This window comes from Notechis scutatus, chromosome 8 (assembly GCF_049901735.1).
Source record: "Notechis scutatus isolate UNSWTSFEM ecotype Mainland chromosome 8, rNotScu1.2, whole genome shotgun sequence".
Lineage (NCBI taxonomy): Eukaryota > Metazoa > Chordata > Lepidosauria > Squamata > Elapidae > Notechis > Notechis scutatus.
Window position 1 is genome coordinate 19,152,785 of NC_142016.1, and position 21,232 is coordinate 19,174,016.

The 21,232-nt window shown below is 43.9% G+C and overlaps 2 protein-coding genes across 7 annotated transcripts in view; one reads left to right on the forward strand and one right to left on the reverse strand.

Moving 5' to 3' along the window:
• Window positions 1–1,046: 1,046 nt before the first annotated feature.
• FAM187B (family with sequence similarity 187 member B) lies at window positions 1,047–9,849 on the reverse strand. Of its 3 annotated transcripts, none has more exons than XM_026685264.2 (2): window positions 9,017–9,849; window positions 1,047–1,444 (listed from the first exon to the last, which is right to left on the reverse strand). In XM_026685264.2, exons 1-2 carry the CDS (start codon window positions 9,847–9,849, stop codon window positions 1,090–1,092), a joined length of 1,188 nt encoding a protein of 395 aa, XP_026541049.2. In that variant the 3' UTR covers window positions 1,047–1,089. The 3 variants fall into 3 exon arrangements, 1 of the variants encoding a protein (XP_026541049.2); XR_015750492.1 differs by lacking the exon at window positions 9,017–9,849 and adding an exon at window positions 6,077–6,190 and having other exon boundaries at window positions 1,306–1,444; XR_015750493.1 differs by lacking the exon at window positions 9,017–9,849 and adding an exon at window positions 6,092–6,232 and having other exon boundaries at window positions 1,310–1,444.
• Window positions 9,850–11,173: 1,324 nt separating this feature from the next.
• The window catches only part of LSR (lipolysis stimulated lipoprotein receptor), a 29,912-nt gene continuing 19,853 nt past the window's right edge, over window positions 11,174–21,232 (forward strand). For all 4 annotated transcript variants that reach the window (XM_026685261.2, XM_026685263.2, XM_026685262.2 and 1 more), the window contains exons 1-2: window positions 11,174–11,428; window positions 15,127–15,468. In XM_026685261.2, the coding sequence (XP_026541046.1) occupies window positions 11,353–11,428; window positions 15,127–15,468 (418 nt within the window). In that variant the 5' untranslated portion in view covers window positions 11,174–11,352. The remainder of the gene's footprint in view (window positions 11,429–15,126; window positions 15,469–21,232) is intronic.

Sequence of the window (21,232 nt, forward strand, 5' to 3'; positions counted from 1 at the left end):
TCTGGGAGTTGAAGTCCACAAGTCTTAAAGTTGCCATGGTTGGAGACCCCTGCTATAGATCAATCCGCAGCTCATTGGCTGTAGAAGATTCACCGTAAATATGCCTTAGGACAGGGGTGTCAACCTTGATTTCATTGAGGGCCACATCAGGGTTGTGTTTGACATCGGGGTGGGTGGGGTGGGCGTGGCCAGCGGGTGTGGCCAGCTTGACATCACTCATGTCGGGGGTGCCTGTGGTGGCCCGAGCACTCTGCCAGCGAAAATGAGCTCCCGAGCTCTGTTTTCAGCTGCAATGACCTCCTGCAACCCTCTGCCAGTAAAAAACAGAGCTCCATTTTCGGTGGCAGAGGCACTGCAGTCCAGTCCTTTGCTGTTTCCAGGTTGGGCCCATAGGCCAGGTCTAAGCACCCTGCAGGCCAGGTGCGGCCTGCGGGACTTGAGTTTGGCACCCCTGCCTTAGGAGGTCCTTAGGTGGGACACCAGGCGTGATATGCAGAGTGATGGAAATTGTGCATTGCCTTCTGTGTGTGATGCTGCATAACAGTGGTGGGTTTCAAAAATTTTTACTAACTGGTTCTGTGTGCATGGCTTGGTGGGCGTGGCATGGCTTGGTGGGCGTGGCAGAGGAAGGATACTGCAAAATCCCCATTCCCAACCCACTCCTGGGGGAAGGTTACTGCAAAATCCCCATTCCCTTCCCACCCCACTAATCTACTTTGCAGCTCCGTTTTCCTGTGCAGGGCAACAAAAGAAGAGCCAGCTGATCAGCTGAGACTTGGGAGGCAGAGAATAGATGGGGGCAGGGCCAGTCAGAGCTGGTATTTGCCGGTTCCCCAAACTACTCAAAATTTCCCCTGCCGGTTCTCCAGAACTGGTCAGAATCTGCTGAATACCACCTCTGATAGAGAAGTGCTGCATCCAACCCTTGTGCCAGCAATTTATGAGTTGACATCCTGCTGACCTTAAACCTCCCTTTTATGTAAAGCCCAGGCTTTACCTGAATGTATACTGTGGTCAGTCAATATCTTTATTAATCAGCAATCCACACCTTCTTTCCTAAGGTGTCCACCAAAGTTCACACGCCATCTTCTAGACCACTGTTGTTTCTGGTTTCCTCCTGCAGGACTCGATTATGCTGAGAAACATCAGGAACACCAGGAATATGGAGAGGCCCACCACCAAGGCCTCAATGATGGAGTATGTGTGAGCCAGCTCCCCTGGTGGGTTCACTGCATTAGGAGAGGTAACTAAAAACTTGCCCGCTAAATGTCCATTCACGAAACACTGGTAGAAAATGCTGTGTGAATCGTTCTGGAAGGAAAGGTGTAGGATCCCACCACCAGTGGCTTTGTCCAGGCTTTGGGTATTTCTGGAGAAGCTGGAGTTCTTCTGGAGAAGTTGAAGGTGTGTCAACGTTGTGAGACCTACCTGCCAGTAGACGGGGCTGATGAAGGCAAGAGACAAGGTCATTCATACAAGATGAGGAATCAGACATCAATCCCAAAAGTGTATGAATAAAAAGCAAAGAAATTGAAGCCAACAGAGGCCATAATTTTTTTTAAGGCCCAGATTGCTATAGCTTGGGATCTTCTAAGGCTAAATCATGGTTTGTTGACCAAACTGCAATGGACAGGACTCAAACATCAGGCAAATCTAATGGTTTCCAAGCCATGAGACTTTGGTTCGTATAGCACTCTTCAGTACTAATCACCTAACCACATTGAGGTTGAATGCAATGTGTGAACCCAGCTTCATCTCAGAAGAGGCTTTTTGTACAATGGGTGAGACAAGAGGAAATGCCTCTTCACAGAGGGCTCTGCTGTCTGCAATTTTAAAGAGTTTCTATATTACAATATTCTAAAAATGAATTAGTCTGCCCAACTACTCCAGATATCTTTTCAGTATAGTAATAGTAATATTTACATATCATTATAAGGCAGAGGTGACTAACGTTTTTGGGTTCCTGTGCCAAAAATTATGTGCGCACTGGCGCTCATGCGCTTGCGTGCCAGCACCCAGAAGGCAATACGCGCACTCCACACCCCCTGCGCATGCGGGTGCATTCTCCCTGCCCCCCCCTTACCTGCACTGTGCCTCACAGCTGATTTTTTAGCTGGTTTTACAGGAAGTGACGAAATGGGCCTATTCAGCCTGCAGAGGCTTTTTTCAAGCCTCTGGGAGGCCGAAAAAGGCCTCAAACCAGGCCTCCCAGCAGATTTTCGGCTGGGTTGAGGCCTTTTTTGGCCTCCCAGAGGCTTGAAAAAGGCCTCTGCAGGCCGAATAGACCCATTTCATCACTTCCAGTATTAACAGGAAGTGATGAAACAGGCCGATTTGGCCTGCAAAGGCCTTCCTCAAGCCTCTGGGAGGCTGCAAAAGGCCTCAAACCAGCTGAAAATCAGCTGAGGCGCACGCACATGTGCAGGGAGGTGAGTTTGCCTGCAGCTTGCATGCTGGCACAAATGGCTATGCATGCCACCTGTGGCACGCATGCCATAGGTTTGCCATCATGATTATAAGGTATAAGATATTGGATAGCCATTTGTCTGAAATGGTGTATGGTTTCCTGCTTGAGCAGGCAGGGGGTTGGAGTAGAAGACCTCCAAGGTCCCTTCCAACCCTGTGTTTCCCTGAAAATAAGACCCTGTCTTATATATTTTTTTGCCACCATAAAAAGGCACCAGGTCTTATTTTGGGGGGATGTCATCCACTGACTAACCTCACTTGTGCATGTTGTTCCCAATCTTTTCGCTGTCAGAGGCTTTCAGCAATTTCTTCTGAGGATGGCAAAGCTTTCCGAAAGGCCTCTGCAGCCGATAACCAAGCTCTGGATCAACCCGAAGCTTTCTTATCAGCTACAGAGGCCTTCAGGAAAGCCTTGCCAGCCTTGCCGGTTGCAGAAGAAATGGGCCGGCAAGGCAGATGTCGGGGTTTGCAAGGCCTGGTTACAACTGTCCAAAGGTAAGTAATAGGGCAGCTCCACCCCCTCCCATCCCCACCCTAGCTTAATTTTTACCCATCCACTCTGGGGTGGACAGGATCTTAATTAGGGCTTATTTTGGAGATAGGGCTTATATTGGACGCACGTGTAAAAACCAAGCTAGGACTTACTTTCAGGGTAGGTCGTATTTTCGGGGAAACGGTATTGCAGCAAATGAAGGTTGCAGTTTTAATGAGATAAAAGTGCATAACCTTATACATTTATACCGCCTTGATTTGATATCAGTGATGACTGCCTGAGCCACTTGCCCCTCTGTATTTCATAACCTTGAACCATCTACCTCCATGTTGCCTATTCAGTGAGAGGTGCACAATATGTTAAGTGATAATGGGATTACAGTAATATTAGCTCAGTGTGTTGTATAAACGCAGCCAACATGATTTGCAATCACTGGTTTATAGATTAGTTTGATATACGTCTTATTTATCACTCAACAAATTAACAGAGGGATACAATCAAGATCAAGGGAGGTACTAATACCGCTCTATAAAGCCTTAGTAAGTCCACACCTAGAGTACTGCATCCAATTTTGGTCACTACACTATAAAAAAGATGTTGAGACTCTAGAAAGAGTGCAGAGAAGAGCAACCAGGATGATTAGGGGACTGGAGACTAAAACATATGAAAAATGGTTACAAGAACTGGGCATGGCAAGTCTAATGAAGAGAAGGACCAGGGGAGACATGATAGCAGTCTTCCAATATTTGAAGGGCTGCCACAGGGCGGGGTGTTTGTGTGTCAAGCTACTTCCCAAAGCTCCCGAAGGCCAGACAAGGAATAATGGATGGAAACTGAACAAGGAGAGATTCAGTTTGGAAATAAGTAGACATTTTTTGACAGCGAGAGCAATCAACCAATGGAACAGAAGTTGCCTTTGGAAGTTGTGGGAGCTTCCTCAGCTTTCAAGAAGAGACTGGACTGCCATCTCTCAGAAATGGTGTAGGGTCTTCTGCTTGGGGGGGGGGGTTGAACTAGATGACTTACAAGGTCTCTTCCAACTTTGTTACTGTTAAAAAACCCATTATAAAAAGGGTTAGAAGAGGCAAGCAATCTTTTTATGCAAATAGGGTCATTTTTTCTTGCTGATATTTTCATTTCATTTTTTTAAATTTTTTATTTTGCAGGTGTCCTTGTGGTGGTGGGGAAGGTATTCACCATACTTAGGCATTTTAGCAGATGCTTAGCACACCGATTTTCTCACAAAAAGGAACAAAGCCACATCTCTAAAAATAACAATGTGCTTCAGGGGTTGGAAAAACTGTACAGTGTGTCACAATTCACAGGTTACTCATTCTGGCTTAGAACAATGCGTGTATTTCCCCCCCACCCCCACCCCCAGTTTACAAATAGGCTGTCCTATCCTGCACCATTTCTCTTTTCAAATAATGTCTAATTGCCCATAGGGTTGTCTGTGTATTTATTTGTTGATCCATCAGTTCAATCTAGAAGAATTGGGTTGTCCTCCTGGACTCACAACTCTTGCTGGAAAAAGCAGGTGGCAGCCATGGCCAGCCAAACTTTGTGTTATGCACTGGTTGTGCCTATTCCTGGTTACCCGTGCCTTAGTCATCTCCTACATAGATTACTGCAATGAACTCTACATGACGCTGTCCTTCAAGAGTATTTGAAAGCTTCGGCTGACAGTATGGGCAAGGCCGTTTCTTGATCTTAGTTGTATTAACTGGGGTGTTCTCCACTGCTCAATTATTTTATGTTATCTCTGACATTTTAAACTTGTTTTTATTACGTTTTTTTAACAGTTAGCCAACTGACAGAATAGCAGAGTTGGAAGGTACCTTGGAGGTCTTCTAGTCCAACCCCTTGCTCAAGTAGGAGACCCAACACCATTCCAGACAAGTGACTGTCCAGTCTTATCTTAAAAGCTTCCAGTGATGGAGCACTCACGACTTCTGAAGTCAAGCTGTTGCACTGGTTAATTGTTCTCACTGTTAGGATATTTATCCTGCATTGTAGGTTGGATCTCTCTTTGATTAGTTTCCATCCATTGCTTCGTTTTCCTTCTCTGGTGCTTTGGAAAATAGACTGATCCCCTTATCTTTGTGGCAGCCCTTCAAATATTGGAACGTCGGCATCATGTTACCCCTAGTCCTTCTTTTTTCTAGAACTAAAACTATTTTCAAGTAAAGATAAAAAAAAAAATATAATGAAGGAAAAAGGAAATGATTCTGAGCTGAAAAGATAGGACCTCCTAAGTAAATCCACAAGGCTTTGGGGCAATAAGATGGAAATGGCTTCCTGCTGCTTTCTTCTGGGATGTGTTTTTTTGATTTTCCAGTTTTAATTTCTGACCTTCAGCCTTGGAATTTCCTAGAGGTTGCAGCCAAGGGCTAACCAAACCCTGCTTATGTACAATCCTTGTGACAATTGTGATCAAAATTTCTGTGACAAATCAAGATTGTTATTAAGTGAGTCACACTTGATTTTATGACCTGTTTTGCTGCAGCGATTAAGTCAGTCACAATTATTTAAGCAAATCTGGCTCCCTCCATTGCTTGAGTTGCTTGATGGAAGACAGCTAGAAAGATTGCAAATGGCGATCATGTGACACAAAGACACGACAACAGTTGTAAATATGTGCTGGTTTCCCAAGCACCCAAATTTTGACTATGTGATTGTAGGGAATGCTGCGATGGTTGTAAGGGTGAGGACCGATCATAAGTCACATTTTTCAGCATCATCTTAACTTCAAACAGTTGTGGTAAGGTGGCCTACAGGTGGAATTCTTGCCTCACGATCAAGAGGCTGTGAGTTCAATCCTAGGTAGAGGCAGATATTTCTCTCTCTGGGCACACTGAGAATATATCTGCTGAACAAAACTCCCCATTGGTGACAGGAAGGACATCCAGCCATTAAAACACTCTGCTAGCTCCATTCAGTTGCCCAGACTCCACCCCACAAGAGATTATGGGGTCATTAAATGAAGAAGATAATGATCTTAACTTCAAACAATTGTGAAAAGAATGGTGGTAAGTCAAGGATTACCTGTATTAGGCCCCAGACAAGGATGATCACATGTTACCACCTGGAGAATAATAATAGGTCAGATCGACTTACGGTTGAATTGCTTACTCTGCTAACAGTAGCTTTGGCTGAACTCAGTCCTTGAGGTCCTGCAGCTGTTTCTATTGTGTGTGCTTCATTCAGTTGCTCCTGGTTATTACTATTTTTTAAAATGAATCTTGCTGCCAATAGCAGACCTGGAACTCCATCTGGTATCCGAAGGTGAAAGGTTCATCTAACTCATCAATGATTAACTTGCCCTTTTTTTTTTTTTTTTTACAATGTACAAGAGATACAAGCCAAACCAAGAGAACTAAATCAACATTTCCTGTTTCTCCTGTTCATGGTGTTAGGGCTGCTGGTGACAGCCTAAGTGGAAGCAATTAAATCTGGCTAAGGAAAACTGGTATCCTGAGTGCACTAATTCGACAAAGTTTGCTTCTGAAAATAAAACCCCGCTATATAATTAAGTGTGGCAAACATAATAGCTGTACTGTATTAAGATGTCTCTGGGTGATTGCAAAAAGCTAGCAGGAAGTTGAACTCCTTAGGAGCAATAATAGAAACAATAGAATAGAATAGAATAGAATAACAAAATTGGAAGGGACCTTGAAGGTCTTCTAGTCCAACCCCTGGCTTAGGCAGGAAACCCTACACCACTTCAGATAAATGGTTATCCAATCTCTTCTTAAAAACTTCCAGTGTTGGACCACCTACAACTTCTGAAGGCAAGTTGTTCCACTGATTAATTGTTCTGTCAGGAAATTTCTCCTTAGTTAGTTCTAAGGTTGCTTCTCTCCTTGATTAGTTTCCATTCCACCCTTTGCTTCTTGTCCTGTCCTCAGGTGCTTTGGAGAATAGCTTGACTCCTTCTTCTTTGTGGCAGCCCCTGAGATATTGGAAGGCTGCTATCATGTCTCCCCTAGTTCTTCTTTTCATTAAACTAGACATCCCCAGTTCCAGCAACTGTTCTTTATATGTTTTAGCCTCCAGCCCTCTAATCATCTTTGTTGCTCTTCTCTGCACTCTAGAAAGTCTCTCAACATTTTTTTTACATTGTGGCAACCAAAATTGAATGAATATTAGATGGATGTGGAGGAAGCAGCCTTGTGACTGGCTTACAAATATCACAGTTTTTTTGAAACTTGCCCTTTTGAGCTAAAGATCCTGTAGGGCAAGATCCTTCAAACTTGGCAAGTTTAAGACTTGTGGACTTTAACTCCCAGAATTCCTGAGCTAACATGACTGGAGGAAGAATTCTGGGAGTTGAAGTCTGTAAGTCTTAAAGTTGTCAAGTTTGAAAACCCCTGCAGTAGGGTATGTTTATGGAGAAAAGGAGCAACAGCCAAGCATGTCCCAAGGGTGTTTTTTTTCAAGAGGCAACTGGACTTTCTTGTTTTTCTTTCGAAGACGTTTCGCTTCTCATCCAAGAAGCTTCTTCAGCTCTGACAGGATAGGGGAAATGTTTCAGTCAGAGCTGAAGAAGCTTCTTGGATGAGAAGTGAAATGTCTTCAAAAGAAAAACAAGAAAATCCAGTTGCCTCCTGAAAAAGCACCTTTGGGACAACCATGCCCTGGATGACTGAGAATCTCTACAGACCAACAGCTAATAATTTTAAATGTGGGAACAAGCCAGATAGATTATATAATATATTTAAGCCACAGTGGCTCTCTGATTAGGATGCAGTACTGCAGGCTACTCCTACTGATTGCCGGCTGCCAGAAGTTCAAATCTCAACAGGCTCAAGGTTGACTCAGCCTTCCATCCTTCCGAGATCAGTAAAATGAGGACCCAGATTGTTGCGGGCAAGAGACTGACTCTTTACACTGGGCTATAAAGCTCTGTGAAGCGGTATATAAGTCTAAGTGCTATTGCTATTAAGTTATGATTTGCTTTAACCAAGGCCAGTGCAATAAGCCTTCAACAAATTTGCAGATTACAGTACCCTAAGCTGAATCACAAAGCATACTGTTGCTTATTAGACATGCTTTGGGACTACATTGCATTGAATAAACCAGGGGTCTTCAAACTTGGCAGCTTTATAACTTGTGGACTTCAACTCCCAGAATTCCTCCTCCAGTCATGTTAGCTCAGGAATTCTGGGAGTTGAAGTCCACAAGTCTTAAACTTCCCAAGTTTGAAGGCCCTTGGAATAAACAATTGATAGATTTAGCACATCATAAGCAAACCACAGTGACTACAATACAGGTAGTCCTTGACTTGCAACAGTTCACTTAGTGACCACTCAAAGTTACAATGGCAGCAAAAAAGTGACTTGACCGTTTTTCACACTTACAATTGTTGCAGCATCCCCATGATTGTGCAATCCCAAATTCAGACACTTGACAACTGACTTGTATTTATGCAATGTGCTGGGATCATTTGAGACCTTCTGACAAAGCCAAGTCGATGGGGAAGCCAGATTCGTTCAACAACGATGACCAACAACAACTGCAATAATCACTTAACAACAGTGGCAAGAAAGCTTGTAAAATGGGGCAAAAATTCACTTAACAAACCTTTCACTTTGCAACAGAAGCGTTGGGTTCAACTGGGGTCATAGGTTGAGGACTTACCTGTACTCTTAAGCCCACACTGAAGAGAATCTACTACATTTTATGTGTGTGCTAAACAGAATTGGAAAGCCTGCTGTCAACTCATAAAATATTTCTATGGTCTTTTTAGAGTTGCCAACAGAAAGGGAGGGGGGAGCAGTGCGACAGCCTGTAACCAAAACTGCATGCCATAAATGTTTTCAAAGATAGTAACTAGGTGACCGAAGTTTCTGCCTCGCAAAATTCTAACTGGAGAGCATGATTGATGACTCTTGGCTATGGATGAGTCCCATTGGAGAATATGAATTATGATACACCCAGGGGGTGGGGAAAAACCAGGATCAAGGGTGACAATGAAAGATGTGTCTCAAGAGTCGGCTACATCCAGGCAATGCCGAAACTTTTAACTCCCAATGGAGGCAGGAAAGACTTTAGTACCTGTAGATGGAAGATGCTGGGCAGCGAAGGTGAGCAGTGGCTTTTTCTTGAGGGTGGTAGTTGGTAAAGACCAGGAATGGTACCCAGTTGGGCTCCTCTTGGCTAGCATATCTGTCACAGGGCATTTGACAGTTTTCTATTCTCAGCTCTGGTACCCGTTGTGGCAACATCAAATACTTCTGCCTAGCCATCCCACAAGGAAATGGCATTTCCTCCTCAGAGTCCATCGTAGTCAGCTGGGCATAGCAAAACCCCACTCGCTTACGTTCCCCGGGGCGGCCACAGCGATCGCAAGGCTGCCAAGGGCTCCAGGAGGTGAACAGGGTGGCCTGGGCTCCCTTGCCGAGCTGCACCGTAGCGTTGCCCAAGGGGGTCTCTCCCAGGCCTACATGGGATACATGGAGATGCCCGGCGTCCTGGAAGTCAACCTCATAATAGCCAAAGATGGCATCTCCTGCACGGCAGGTGTACAAACCAGAATCTTCTATGCGGGGACTTGGGATATAAAGGTTGCTGGCGATCAGTCGGGATTTGAAACGTAGTCTCTGCAACTTGTCATGGCTAAACAGGGGCCAGGAAGTCCCGCCGGACCGTAAGAAGGTGAGGGGTTGCTCATCGGTCCAAGATGGGTCGAGGTATTGCCAAGTGATGGAACCTCTGTAGGAAGAGTGCGGGCAACGCAGGATCACAGGGTTATCGGCGATAAATGCTAACACGCAAGGCTGGCCAGGGAGACATGGCCGGCCCAGAGAGTGGCCTTCATAATGGATACCTTCAGAGATGGTTAAGGATAGACCCAGAACCAAAGCCAATAAGGGTGCCCAACAGGACATGGCAAGCTGGGTACTGGCCTATTAAGGAAACCCAGGGCAGGAAAAAAAAACCCAGCTGTGACACCATTCCTGATGTCATAATAAGCAGAACAATGCTGCTGATAAAACTGACCTTGTTCTGGAAGACTGGATACCCACCCAGATATAGTTTAGCAGTAGCACTTTATATACTGCTTTACAGTACTTTACAGAGCCCCCTCTTAGCAGTTTTAGAGTCAGTCTATTGCCCCCAACAGTTTGACTCCTCATTTTACCCACCTTGGAAGAATGGAAGGCTGAGTCAACCTTGAGCCTGGGGGGAGATTCGAACTGCCAAATTTGCAGGCAGCTGGCAGTCCACAGAAGTAGCCAGCAGTACTGCACTCTAACTACTGCGCCACCGTGTATCTTGTATTGATTTAGCATCATGGATAAAAAATACATATACATACTTAAAATTTAGTGGCAATTTTATTTCCTTTTCAATATTTTACTGTATACAATGTATCTCCCGCTAGGCAAATTAACAAGACCGCTTTATATTATTATTTTAAAAACCCAATTGCGTATCAAATAAAAGTTTATAAGCTACTTTTTAAAAAAAATCATGTAGAAAACGATATATTAAAAAAAACAGGTAATAGGAAACATAAAAGTAATAACAATGAATAAATAACCAGCAGAGATGTTTTCATTTTTTCCGCAATTTATATTCCAGCCTCTGTTAAAAGTGATCAGTAACATAGCCAGACCAACAGCCTTTCTTTCTTTCTTTCTTTCTTTCTTTCTTTCTTTCTTTCTTTCTTTCTTTCTTTCTTCCTTCCTTCCTTCCTTCCTTCCTTCCTTCCTTCCTTCCTAAATCAAAACTCGTAAACTTTCACCTTTCCTGGTATTTGAAAGTTGTGTTTTTCCCTCTTAGGCAGTACCTGGACGAGTTCATTTTTCCTTGGGAAGGGGAGCAGAGAGGGACTTCGCAAAGTTTCCCTTCACTCTCCTCCACCCTCTCTTTTCCCAAATAGTTTGGCTCCTCAATACATTCAAAGAACGCCTTGAGGCTTTACCATCGTCCCGGGGGGGAGGGAGGAGGTGGAGAAAGGGAATACCCGAAGGCTGACCTTCGTTCTTACTTTTCCTCCCCTCATTATTCAGCTCGCCTTTAAAAAAGTGAAGTCGAGGCCAAGAAACGAGTGAGTCTGTTTCCTAAAAACAAACAAACAAACAAAAAAAAACTTCCCGTGAGTAAGCCTCGGCGGGAGGCTCCCCGCTTCCCTGAAGGAGTTGGTAGTTTCCGTTCCTTGGGCGAGGTTGCCTCTTGCGAGGGCAGCACCTGTTGGCGCGCACGGACAGAGACGCGGCGGTGCTGGGCACCATCGGAGGCGAGGCGAAGCGGAGCGAGCTGTGCGGAGTCCCGCTAAAGAGTTCAGAGGGCGAAGCGGGCTTGGAAACGAACGCGTCTGGGAGCAATTTACACCCCCAGCCCTCCTTCCCTCTTTCCCGGCTCGAAGTCCGTACAAAGGTTGGGAAATGGAGACCTGGAGGACGCGTCGACTAGCCGCCGCGCTGCCCCTGTTGTGGTTCTTGGGCACCGCCTGGATTTTAGGTGAGCGAGTGAGAGGAATGAGGTTGAGGGGTAAGAAAATTCCCGCTCGTTCCCCGACGACATGACCTCACCATCCCCTTTGCCCCTCCGCCCGCCTCTGAGGGGAGACTCCTGGGGGGGACCCCTTCTTTAGGGCGCTGGGGAGAGGGAGACTCGAGAGCTGATTGGACGATCGCCAAGCGCCCTCCGCCAATCACCTTCTCCCGCGCGGACTTCGCCGTGGGGGGGTTGACGACCCGAAAGGGTCGCGCTTCCTTTCCAAGCCCCCCCTCCCCCCGTTCCCCCATTAACACCGGCGGTGAGATCTTGCTCGGATCCCCGGGTCGATTTAATGGAGCGTCGGAGGAAACAGCGCTTTTCTGGGCAAAACAAATCCGCACCTGTTGAGTTGCGCGCAGGCAACCTGCAGAATTGGGGTTCCGAATGAACCCACTTTCTACAGTTAAAACATCCCAAGGGGGCTGTATACAGGTCGGCCTCGACTTAACAACAGTCCGTTTAGTGACCGTTCGAAGTTGCAAAGGCACTGCAAGAAAGTGACTCAGGGCCGTTTTCCAGAGGCAATGACCTTTGAGCCATCCCCACGGTCATGTGATTGAAATTCGGATGCTTGGCAACTAGTTCATATTTATGACAGTTAACGATGTCCCGGGGTCACGTGATCACTTTTGGGGACCTTCTGACGAGCAAACTCAACGGGGGTAGCCAGATTCACTTAACCTCCGTGATTATAGTAAGTTATCGACTGCAGTGATTCACTTCCCAGCTGCCGCAAGAAAGGTCTGCAAAACTCACTCAACAAATGTCCCACTTAGCAATAGAAATGTGGAGGGGGGGCTTCATTGTGGTCATAAGTCAAGTACTCCCTGTACACGAAAAGGGGGCTTTTAAAAACAAAAACAAAAAATCCAGTCTAATTTCCCTAATTTATAAAATACCTTTTTCCTTTTAATAGCCGAATTTAGTCCATTTATATTTATAGAAATCAGTTTCTTTTCCTCTTCCATGGTTTATACCTTATAGTTGGGATTTATTGCTCTTGTTCTTTTTTCTCTTGGTTCTTTAATTATCATTTGGCCACCTAGTGATATATGTGATATAAAATATTGAATAGAATGATTATAAACATATGTAAGTAAAATATGTATGATAATGGTATGTGCACAAAGAAATGTGTACCCAACTGACACACTGATGAACAGAAAGGTTTTATTTGTTTGTTTTTGTTGTTATAAAAATAAAAAAAATATTTAAAAAAATCCAGTCTGCGAAACGCATTTAAAATGAACTCGGTTAAAAATGCAATTTTGTTAACGGACGTGGCTAAGGGAACATAGGTGTAGTTAATTGTTCTCGTGGGCGTTATGATGATGCGGTCATACAAAGGCTGTAATGGGCTCGGTGTGGAGACCTAGGACTGCAGTTGGTGTTTTTGTGAATGTGCATTTGCACATTCACACCTACATTGTGTATGTGTGTTTTGTTAGATTGATAATCCTCCTTTCCACCAGAAGTATATCTAATGCTTCCTCCAGTTTATCTCTGCAAAGTATGTTGGGCTGAAGGACAGGGACCAGTACAAAGACACACAGTGGGTTCCTGTGGTCGAGAGTGGACTTCAGTCTGGGCTTCCTCAGCCCCTTAATCACTACAAACCAACCATACTGGCTGCTACTGGTGATAAAAAAATGTTTTCTTCCCACTCCTCCCCGAGCCCTTCTTTTCTGACTGAAGGTAGGGTTCCTTTTCACAAGGACAATGTCCTTGGCTCTTCTCAGTTCAAGGTTTCTTAGCATATACTGTTACCTGGCTCATAGCCCAAAGAAAAGAGGAAAATGCCTCCCCCCCCCATTTTGCTTTTCCTGTTCGTCACTTGCCTTTGTCTTGCCTGCTGGAAGGAACAAAGAGTAGACCCTCCAGGGGAAGGAAATGGAGTAGTTTGAAGAAGCAATGGCTTTTTCCCCCCGTGTGCATCCTTGTACCAGTGAACATTAAATGTTTTCAAATTCAACTGGGGTCAGAAAGTATAGCTGCGAGGTTTTCCAGTTAGAGCCCAAAATATAGCTTCTCTGCGATATCCAGTGTTTGGGGTATTTGCACAAATCCTGAGGCTACCATAAGAGTATCTCTACAGTAAGATCCTTAAAAAGCATTTGAAATGCAAGCCAAAATATTTTGAAGCCAAAATAATTCCCCCTTTTCATTGGTCAGGTTGTTTTTTACATCCTATGTGATCAACACATGGCCGGGTGTGTGGTGTTTGGCATATTGTCATCTTCCTGAAAGATAAACATACGATCCATGGAAGGGAAGAGTTAACCAGCTCCTAACCCTTAATCCCGCTGAAAAGTGGGGCGTGTTTCAGGAAGAATCAAGGAACTTTTGGTTTCTGTGGCAAGATCTATCATGTGTTTGTTTAAACCTGTAGGTGTGCCTTATTAGACTTTTCTTCCTGGAAGGCTGATGACTGATCCAGACTGGAGCTGCGGTTGTCACACACATACACACATCGAAACTGCAGGTCCTTTGTGGGAGGAAACTGATCTTAGGACCAACCTCTTTTCAGGCTGGAATGAAACCACAAAAACAAAAAGAGTGGGGAAGGCTATGAGCACAAGATATTCCTGGTGTTAGACTTGCTTTGTCAGAACAAAACTTAGAAAGTAGAAAAGCGAAAAGGGTTTTCTTTTTGAACAGTTGAAAAGAAAAGAAAAACTAATGTAAAAATAAACCTTGCCATTATTATGCCATTATTTTGTGTCAAACTTTATTTACACTTGTCCATAATTGTGAGTTAGATAAGGGGTCTCCAATCTTAGCAACTTTAAGACTTGTGGACTTCAATTCCCAGAATTCCTCCTCCAGTCATGTTAGCTCAGGAATTCTGGGAGTTGAAGTCCGCAAGTCTTAAAGTTGCCAAGGATGGAGAACCCCTGAGATGGTCAATACCAGAGGTGGTATTCAGCAGGTTCTGACCAGTTCTGGAGAACCGGTAGTGGAAATTTTGAGTAGTTCAGAGAACTGGCAAATACCACCTCTGAGTGGCCCCACCCCCATCTCTTCTCTGCCTCCCGAGTCCCAGCTGATCGGCTGGGTCTTCTTTGGTTGGCCTGCACAGGAGAACAGAACTGGAAAGCAGGTTAGTGGGATGGGGAAGGAATGGGATTTTGCAGTATCTTTCCCCTGTCACACCCACCAAGCCACGTCCACAGAATGGTAGTAAAAAATTTTGAATCTCACCACTGGTCAACACATACCTGTGCTGTGGAGGGCTTGAATGGGTAAGTTGTAGGTTGCAGATGGTTGCAAACTGATGTACACGTTTCCCAAATCTCAACCCCATGTTTTGTGGAGATGTGAATGCTGCACGTTTATTGGCTGATTTGACATCCTGTTAGGAGCAGGGAAGAAGGCCAGGATTATTCAAAACCTTCATAAGTTATGGACAACTTATAAGTTCTAAATTGGATGAATAAGTTACGTCCAATTTATATGGCATAATGGAATGGCTGGAAATTTATACGGTCCTGAAATAATGCTTTTGACAGGCCCTAGGAAACTTGAAACAGAAGATAAGCCAGCTTTGGCTGTCTTGCCCTGTAATATTTGGAAGGAGGAATGCTGTAGAAAGAAAGTGTGTTAGCATGTAAGGATGTTATATTTACTCACTGTTCCCTTCCATCTGCTCCAATCTACAGATTCTGCCATCGCAATACAGGTCAGTGTGCTGAACCCTTTCAACGTAGCCATCTTATTTCAACCTGTGACTCTACAATGCAACTACCAGACTTCAGCAACCCAGCCTCCTATTGTCTTGTGGAAATACAAATCTTACTGCCGAAGCCGTATAGCTGATGCCTTTAATCCCGGTAGCCAGGAGAGCCAGCTCAACAACCAGCTACAAACGAACAATCCAGGATATAACCCTTATGTGGAATGTCAAGACAATTCCAGGACTGTTCGTGTTGTGGCCACCAAGCAAGGCAATACAGTGACCCTGGGGGAATTCTACCAGGGCCGGCGCATTACGATCACAAATGGTATGTACAGGACACCAACATTCTGGCTCACAGTCTATCGTATAGTCATTGTTGTTGGTGAAGACGGTGTTCTGTCTTAGGCCTCCCCAAAAAGCACTAAGTCAATTCTGAGTCCCGGCAAAAACCTCTTTTATTACATTAATGTGAATTTATTTCATTCACAAGTCAGCCAACGGCTTGGCAAACAGTCTTGCAAAGGTATACTAATGAGCTCAGACCTTTATCAATCCTGGAACGCTGCCCGGTAAATAGTTCCACACTCACTGCTGGCAGGGAAGAGCTGGGTTTTATACAGACAAATCTCCACAAGGCTGGAACAAACAAACAAACAAACGAATGAGCAAGTTGTTTCCTGAAAAAAAAAGCCCTCCCCTTTTGCTTCTCTTTTAATCCTGATGGGAGGGGCCATTCATCGTCCACCTGTGGCCTTACTCCCACATCGACCCTGAGTTCTTAATTGTGCCTGCCTTTTGGCAGCTCTGCACATGTGCAGGCTGGGAACTGGTTCCAGAAACTCCCCCGCCTCACTTCTATCCAAGCCCGAAGGCAGCTGATGACTGCCAGCCTGCCCTGGCCCAATCTCTGCCTCTGATGCAGAGCCCTTGTCCCAGCCTTCCTCAGCCTCCAGGAATGGCCCGGGTTCCTTCCCAACCTTCTCACTACTGTGTGACTCTGCTGCCAGCTACCGGCGGGCCACAACAGAGAGAATAAACAAGAATGCCAGATGGCAGATTTAGGAAAGTTGTTTTTTTTAAAACATAGTCCATTACTAATACAGGTGTAGGTAGGTGAGTGAGCATATTTGTGTAAGCTGTGCAGTTGTCTGCGTTTACCAATCCCAGCTGAAGTTAAAGTAATTTTAGCCTGCAGAAGGCTGTGTAGAAAGACATGCTTTGAGAAATGGATGTATTGCTATAATTTGCCTTATGTTACAAATTGTCATAAATCTTTTTTAAGAGGTTAAGACTTTGTAGCTACGGGGCTTATTTTTTTGTAGCATGAACCCAGAATTCTAGCTTATTGTGACATGTAACCAGTCAGTGTTATTGGCTGAGTCAGGTTGTGGTCCTGGTTTTTTTTAACTCTGTTTGTTACCAACCATTCTGTTTTCTTAATAGTGGTATCCTTTCCTCCCCATTTCCAGGTGGATAGGGTGATATTTGCTTCTTTTCACCATTTTAAGCACTAATGTTACAAGAATTAACTACAGGATTTTGCTGAAAAAAGACATAAATGCATTCCTGAGGGTTTGAACTTTGAGATCTCCTTGAATTCAGAGACCTTTCAACAATGAAACTGTGAATGAATAGAGAGTAAAAGTATTAAAAATTCTACAATTGAAATAACTACTGTTAACGCTAAAAACGTTGAGTAAAACTTGCTTTATGAATAATAGACCTTCAGCTGATTGGTCCAATCTTCTGTTGGGGATATAAACTTTTGTTATTTTATTAGTTTTAATGCTTTTCAGCTTTTTTTTTTTAAATAATCCATCTAGATTGCAATACCCAGATGAACATGAAAAACTAAGGAAATTTGAACCTGGTTAGTATTTAAGTGGTAGATCAGAATCTATAGGCTAGATTGGGAAGTGAAGCCTACACCCTGATTTCTACAAAAAGGCAATTGTAAACCTTTGCAGCCAGGAAAATTATATTACAAAATTATATGAAGGAGTCTTTGAAAAATAGAATGCTGTAGATCCCTTCAGCACAGAATAGAAAGCTGGCAAAATACCAGAATTTTGTTTTCATTCCTCTTTAAAGAACAAAGAAAGTTAGGTGTGGCCAGATTCCATAACTTCCCTCATGCCCTGGTTTCCTTTGGAGAAGAATAAGTTTACATGTATTGGAATGCAAGGAGCAATTTTCAACAGAGAAATCTTACTTTCACTCTAAAGTGTAATAACCATTGTAAACTTTTTTAGAAAATGTATTTCTAAATAAGTGGAGAGAAATGTTTTAGTTTCAGCCTACATGGCCTCAAGCTATAGATCTTTGTCTAATGTGTGGTTTCTCAATTTTATCAACTTTAAGAAAGGTGGACTTCAACTCTCAGAATTCTGGGAGTTGAGGTCCACACATTTTAAAGTTGCTTGAACAATACCATGTATTCCGTGACAAGATAACATGGTAACCTCCAGATGTTTTGCACCAGTTATCTGGTCAGCCATAATGTGGGCAATAAAGAGAAACTGTTCTTGTTATTCAATCTATTAATCTGCAGTCTTAAAAATGTTGCAGTTCCAAATATATGGAATGACTTATTAGTTAACAACTCTGCGCTTGTGCTATGAATATTTCAGTTTCCTACAGCTGGAACTAAACTTAAGTACTTTGTTGTAATCTTTTTGCAATTTACTCCATCGAAATCCTTTTCTATTTTTCTCTTGTGTGTTGTGTGTCAGAAAACCACTGCCAGCCTCTGAATATTACTTCATTTTTAATGTGGGTGTTGTTTTTCATAACTATAGCAAGGACCTAAAGGGAAGTTAAAAACAAGAATGAACAATACTGATGAATTTAGCAGGTCTAAAGTCCATGGCAATAACCCACAGCCTGTGATAACATGTTCTAAAACAAGCACCAATGGTCAGTTTTAGAAATGCTACATGTTTTTATCTCATTTACTGCATGACCCCTGTCTCCAAAATCCTAGTGTAATCAACAAGAGCTTTTCTTTCAAGTTCTAGCAACATTAGACTCATGCTATGACTGTTCCATTTCGATGTTTTCTGTTTTTGTTGTACAGGATATTTGTTAATGTTGTTTATTCTCCCTGTTTATATTCTTTTTCTACTCTTGTCAAAACAGATTCTGGTGTGCACAACACGGAAAATCAGGTTGAAGTCTAGGGGGCATGCAATATTCATATTTTAAAAGCAGCTATCTTATAATACACACTATATGTTTCTTTGCTGATGACATTCACGCTGTTAAGCAGGCATGGGGGTTTCCTTATTAGAAGTTATTCAGCCAGCATTAATCTGGTTTTTTTTTTGGCTTTGCTACGGAATTTTAATTGTTAGGGCGATTAAAGTCTTGCTCAAAGTTTTATTCTTAGTAAGAAAAATGGAAATAAGTTTTAAGTAGTAGAGCAAGAATACATAGTAAACATTCCCCCTGGGTTTTGAAAACAATGACCTATCTCTGTTTCTACACATCCTCCATGATTGCATGAAGTAGAAATTGTATTGAATGAGAAGTAAGAACTGACGGTAACTTTTAGGCTAGAGCAATATTTCCCAACCCTGGAAACTTTACATTGTGTAGACTTCAGTTCCCAGAATTCTACAGTCAGCATGCTGGTTAGGGAATTCTGGGAGTTGAAATCCGGACATCTTAAATTTGCTATGGTTCAGAAACAAAGAGTTGTGGGAATAATGTTTTGAATGCCTCTTTGCAGAAAGTAAGTATTATACGACCAGAAAACTAGCATGCATACATTCTGTTTTATGTTCGGTAGGGGTTTCACCTCCTCCTCCTCCTCCTCCTCCTCCTCCTCCTCCTCCTCCTCCTCCTCCTCCTCCTCGTGCACTAGGAAGGGGGAGACCCAGGTTTCAGTTCTCCCCCAGCCATGGAAGCCAGTTGAATAAGTTGGAGCCTATGACTTTCTCTCAGCCCCCAAGTGGGAGGTTAAAAAACATCTCCCTGCAAATCTATATTGGTCCAGGGTGGTAGATCACGGTCAATTCCTTTCAGTGAAGAGGACTTCTTCATGCAATGGCTTGATTCAGGCTGATATAACATCAAAACCAACATTGGCAGGTATTCTTCCATGCTGATATTTAAAGCAATTTGAAACATTACAAACTTCAGCCTACAGAATTCAACCTTACTGGCAATGCTGATGGGTTTGTTTATTTGTTTGTTTGTTTGTTTATTTATAATAAGGCTGTCACCCCACGGGAAAATTTAAATTATAGAGCAGGGTGCTGTCCTGAACAAAACTGCTGAATCTGTGAAGGTGCCTTTCAGACATATAATTTATGTCTGAAAGGAGATGTAGAGAACTGGAGCTAATTTGCAGGTTTTATTGCTCTGTTGCTAACAAAATTTATAGGTACAGCAAGCCTTCCTGCAGATGCTTGGAAGATCGTGAATTGGATAGATCCGTTTGTTCAGTTACAGATTGTTCAGTTACAGATTCGGCAGTGGAATCTCAGGTCGCAAACACTTCTGTTCGTGTCCAAATTGGGTTCGTACCAAAAAATCCACCTGATTTTTGAATCGAGTCACGATTCAAAAATTGGGTGGTGAACAAAACCAGCCGCAGTAGATTCCCTTTCTGCACAGATTTCTCCTTCCGCACATGCGCAGTCCATGCAGATTTTGTCTGTGCATGCGCAGTCGGTCATGCTTCTGGTCATGACCAAATCTGGTTGCAACCATACTCCTGGAACGGATTACGGGTGCGACCCGAGGTTCCACTGTATGACCTTTCTAGCAGTTTCTAGCAGTTATTGCAGGGGTGTCAAACTCAAGGCCCGCGGGCCATGGGGTGCTTAAATCCGGCCCACGGTGCCAGCCTGGGAATAGCAAAAGACTGGCCCGCAGTGCCTCTGGCAGCCAAAACGGGGTGCGGGGGGGGGCTGTTTTGGCCAGCAAAGTGTTTCAGGAGGCCATCCAGGCCAAAAAGAGGCTGCATTGGGGCTGCACGCCCCCCCACGCCCCATTTTGGCTGGCAAAGTGCTGCAGGAGTCCATCCAGGCCGTCTCCCCCCGACTGGCCTGCGGAGAACTACAATGCTGATCTGGCCCTCGAAGAAATCCAGTTTGACACCCCTGTGTTATTGTGTCTGTTCCTGAGACTGTGGCGTGTTTTGTGCACCACCTTCCTTAGTCTCCTTCCTGAAACATTTTGTAAGGGGTTCCATAACTTCACCACGGTTGCAAATATTTCTTGCTCTGCATCAGCCTTGCTGATGAATTGGACTGCAGTTCTGATCAGCCCCTGGCACGTTGTCCCTGTTTACACCCAGACATATAGATTTACTTGGGGCCATTCTCTGGAAAGGTTTGCATAAAATAGCATCAAGTTAGCTTAGCTCAGCATCCTCCTGTAAGCAAGGATGGTTCCCTTCATCAAAACAAACTCTTGTTTTTGACTCCAGCGAGAAAAGAAAATAATATTTTATACGAAAGGCTACTTAGTAAGTAGTTCTGGTCACTGGTCCATCACTAGTATGCTACACTGATTACACTACCAAATTATTTTCGTCTCCCCATGCCCCCTTGCATCATTGGACACTGTTGTTTTCTAAGTCCAAAGAAATTTGCTCCTTGGAGAGCCAGTGACTTGAGCAAATACAATAGTGTCATCCTCTCCCTGTATACAATACAGGTCATCCTCAACTTACAATGGTTTGTTTAGTGACCATTCCAAGTTATAATGGCACTGAAAAAAGGGACTTATGACCATTTTTCACACTTGCGACCGTCGCAGCATCCCCATAGTCATGTGGTTTACATTCGGATGCTTGACAGCCGGTTCATATTTATGACGGTTGTAGTGTCTTGTGGTCATGTGATCCCCAAAGTCAGAGCCAGATTCACTTAATAACTTATGAGCCACGGTGGTGCAGTGGTTAAAGTGCAGTACTGTAGGTGTAGGCTCCTTCTGCTGACTGCCGGCTGCCTGCAATTTGGCAGATCGAATCCCACCAGGCTCCAGGTTGACTGAGCCTTCCATCCTTCCGAGGTGGGTAAAATGAGGACCCAGATTGTTGGGGGCAACATGCTGACTCTGTAAACCACTTAGAGAGG

Bases quoted from the DNA above. Each gene is read 5' to 3' on its own strand.
- FAM187B (XM_026685264.2), bottom strand. From the start codon at position 9,849: ATGTCCTGTTGGGCACCCTTATTGGCTTTGGTTCTGGGTCTATCCTTA. The intron at 1,445-9,016 runs GTACTAAAGTCT...TGCCTTCATCAG, and splicing joins CCAGCATCTTCCATCTACAG to CCCCGTCTACTGGCAGGTAG.